Below are 2,671 nucleotides of genomic sequence, written 5' to 3'. Positions count from 1 at the left end.
TCAGCTCTACCGCCAAGGCCTTGTCTGTCCAGTGCTGGACAAGAGACCTGGCTGCATAGGACTTGTCATCAACCCCTGGGGAAATCGACATTAGCATAAAAAAACCAGAATCAGATGGCTGCCTCAGGGGGTTTGTGCTGAGAGCTAAAGCCCCAAGTTGGATCTCCTTGAGTTCTCCCCAGGAAACCAGGCTCTCTTAGGCTACCTACAGTCGCGCTGATCCACAGCAGCTATATGGCCACCTGCGCTCCACAAGGGCGGTCGCCCGTCCTGCTAACAGGTCCAGGGAAAGGACAAGGTCCCCGGAACCCCCTCCTTGTCCGAGTCCTTAGCATTTAACACAATCCATCACCAGCCTTGCTGTTCCTCTAAGCGGAAGTCCCACACAGTCTGCCGGCTGCAGAAACATCTTTGGTGTCAGAGTCTGGTCGTCCAGAGACCACGAATGGCCACGTCTGAAAAATCGAAATGAGCGTCAGATACTGAGGAGAAAGAAACTCAAAACGAAACCGCTCTCCCCAGAAGCCGTGTCTTTTATTAGTGTTCTAGGAATCTGTGTGTCTTCTCGTTTTATTAACGTGTTCATCCTACAGGCTACTGATTATCCCGGGCCCACAGTGCACATTCATGCTTCCTCGTGGTCTGCCCGCATGATATTTCGGTGAAACTTGCTGGAGTTTGGGATTCTGTGATTTAATGCCCTCCTCTCCCCGCGCCGCCCCCGCCCGCAGCCTTTTGCTTCCCAGTAAATTTGGAGATGTTTCCCGAGCCCCGGGAGCTGGCAGGTTACACCGGGACTTTCCGGGCAATCGCGTCTGGGAAAACTATTCTCCGTTAATGTTTTGTTTTAAACCACTCAACCTTTTGTTAAAGAATTAGGTTCCCTCCCCCCAAAAAAAAAAGAAAAAAAAAAAAAAACAGCACTGGCGGATTAAAACCTGCGAGGCTGTTCTCAGGAAAAAGGTTGGGCATCTGAGACTTTCCCATCCGGTCTAAAACACAGAATTACTTGCAGTGAGGAAGCCACCATTTACCCCGGAAGTAGGGTGTTAACGAATAGCTGTCACTGGGCAAAGGACCAGGACACCGATCGGAAGGCTGGATGATTTTCTCCAAGAAAAAAAAAGGCCGGCTCCTCCTGACTTGATTTGGGGGCCACTAAACCAGATTCCTCACCACGGGTTCTAGAAACCTCTCCTTTGGGGCTCTCCCCCTGGGCCAGCGACCCAGCCCTGCGCCGGGGGAGCGCTCAGGGCTGCTGGCCCCAGGCCTCCCGCGCCGCTCTCGGTTCCTACCAGGTTCACCGGGTGCACGTAGCCGTGCTCGTAGCGATCCTCCTGCAGCAGCTGGCGCAGGTGCGCGATGTAGCTGGAAGCCAGGCGCAGCGTGTCCAGTTTCGAAAGCTTGGTGTCGGGAGGCACCCAGGGCAGGCTGGTCTTGAGTCTGGAGAAGGCTTTGCTCAGCACGCGCATCCGGGCGCGCTCGCGGGCGTTGGCCGCGTTCCGCTGCGACTGCTTGCACTCGGCGGCCGAGCCCTTGGGCGGGAGCGGCTTCTTGCCACCGCCGCCGCCCGCACCGCCACCTGCGCCGCCGCCGTCAGCCCCGCGGGGCCGCTTCCTCTTGCAGCGCCCCGGGATGCCCGCGCTTCCCAAAGAGCATGGCTCCTCTTCGCCGTCGGGGTCCTCCTCCTCCGCCGAAGAATTGTCGCTGGGCGAGCCATAGCCTCGCTCGGTGCTGGGCAGAGGTGGCCTCTTGGTGGCGGGGGCCGGGTAGACCCGCCGCAGCCCTCGCCCCTCCATGTCTTCGGGGTCACTCACCGAGCCGGTGGACATCGCCTAGTCCCCGGCGCCCACGCGCGCCCGCCTTCCTCCGCCCCGTCCAGTCTCGCCGTCTCCGGCTTCCGCTCCCTGGAAGAGGATGGGGCGTGGGAGAGCTCAGAGAGGTACGGGAGACCCGGGACCCCCGCGCAGCGGGTCCCCAAAGAGCAGGGCGCCTGGAGCGGGCGCGATTGGCCGCTCACCCGCCAGCCTGGGGCTCTGAACTTGACTCGGGATCCAGAAGTACAGCCGCGCGAGCTGCGCCTTTTGACAGGACTATTTATCTGTACTCTTTGGGACAAACCACCCCCGGCAAAGTAGAGAGGGTTTGAAAGGGGGACAAGAGGTGGGGAGGGGCGTGGAAGGGGTGGGGATCGTTTTTCTCAGCCGAGCGCTTAGTGGGGCGGGGGCAAGGAACATCTGGGCAAAGCCCAGACTTGGGCCTCTAGGCCCAAGGACCGACCCTAAGAGTATCTGTGCGAGGTAAGTGAGATTTGGGGACAAAAAGGCAAAAGGACTTAGTTCCCATTCAACCCATTTCCACCTGCAGCTGGGCTTAGTGGGCCCTTATGAATGCAAGTGAACTTACATCTCCTAGTTTGGTCCTCGGGAACTGTCGTTCAGGTTCATCACTCATGATGTATGTTTGCTTACCCAAGACTTCTCAGAGTTAGTGCAGAGAGACAGCAAAAAAGCAAGGAGCAGCTCAACAACCTATGAATCACTTGGCTTATTTCTTTCTCCTCATCTTCAGGATAGCTTTATGATTCATTCACACAGAGCTTTTTTTTTTTTTTTTTTTTTTTTTTTTCTATTTTGGCTCGTTTCATCTTCAAACGACACCTCCGACTTAC

At 56.8% G+C, this 2,671-nt stretch overlaps 1 protein-coding gene across 1 annotated transcript; it reads right to left on the bottom strand.

The window, feature by feature from the left end:
* Positions 1-239: 239 nt before the first annotated feature.
* On the bottom strand, positions 240-2,107 carry Msc (musculin). Its single transcript, XM_051199762.1, has 2 exons — positions 1,296-2,107; positions 240-455 (listed from the first exon to the last, which is right to left on the bottom strand). Exons 1-2 carry the CDS (start codon positions 1,830-1,832, stop codon positions 369-371), a joined length of 624 nt encoding a protein of 207 aa, XP_051055719.1. The 5' UTR covers positions 1,833-2,107; the 3' UTR covers positions 240-368.
* Between the last annotated feature and the right edge of the window lie 564 nt (positions 2,108-2,671).

Source organism: Phodopus roborovskii, unplaced genomic scaffold (assembly GCF_943737965.1).
Source record: "Phodopus roborovskii unplaced genomic scaffold, PHOROB, whole genome shotgun sequence".
NCBI lineage: Eukaryota > Metazoa > Chordata > Mammalia > Rodentia > Cricetidae > Phodopus > Phodopus roborovskii.
Note: the sequence above shows the minus strand (reverse complement) of the source record. Positions and strands in the feature narration are given on the sequence as shown.

Coding starts and splice junctions, on each gene's coding strand:
- Msc (XM_051199762.1), bottom strand. CDS start 1,832: ATGTCCACCGGCTCGGTGAGTGACCCCGAAGACATGGAGGGGCGAGGG. Junction 456..1,295: donor ACGTGCACCCGGTGAACCTG/GTAGGAACCGAG, acceptor TCGATTTTTCAG/ACGTGGCCATTCGTGGTCTC.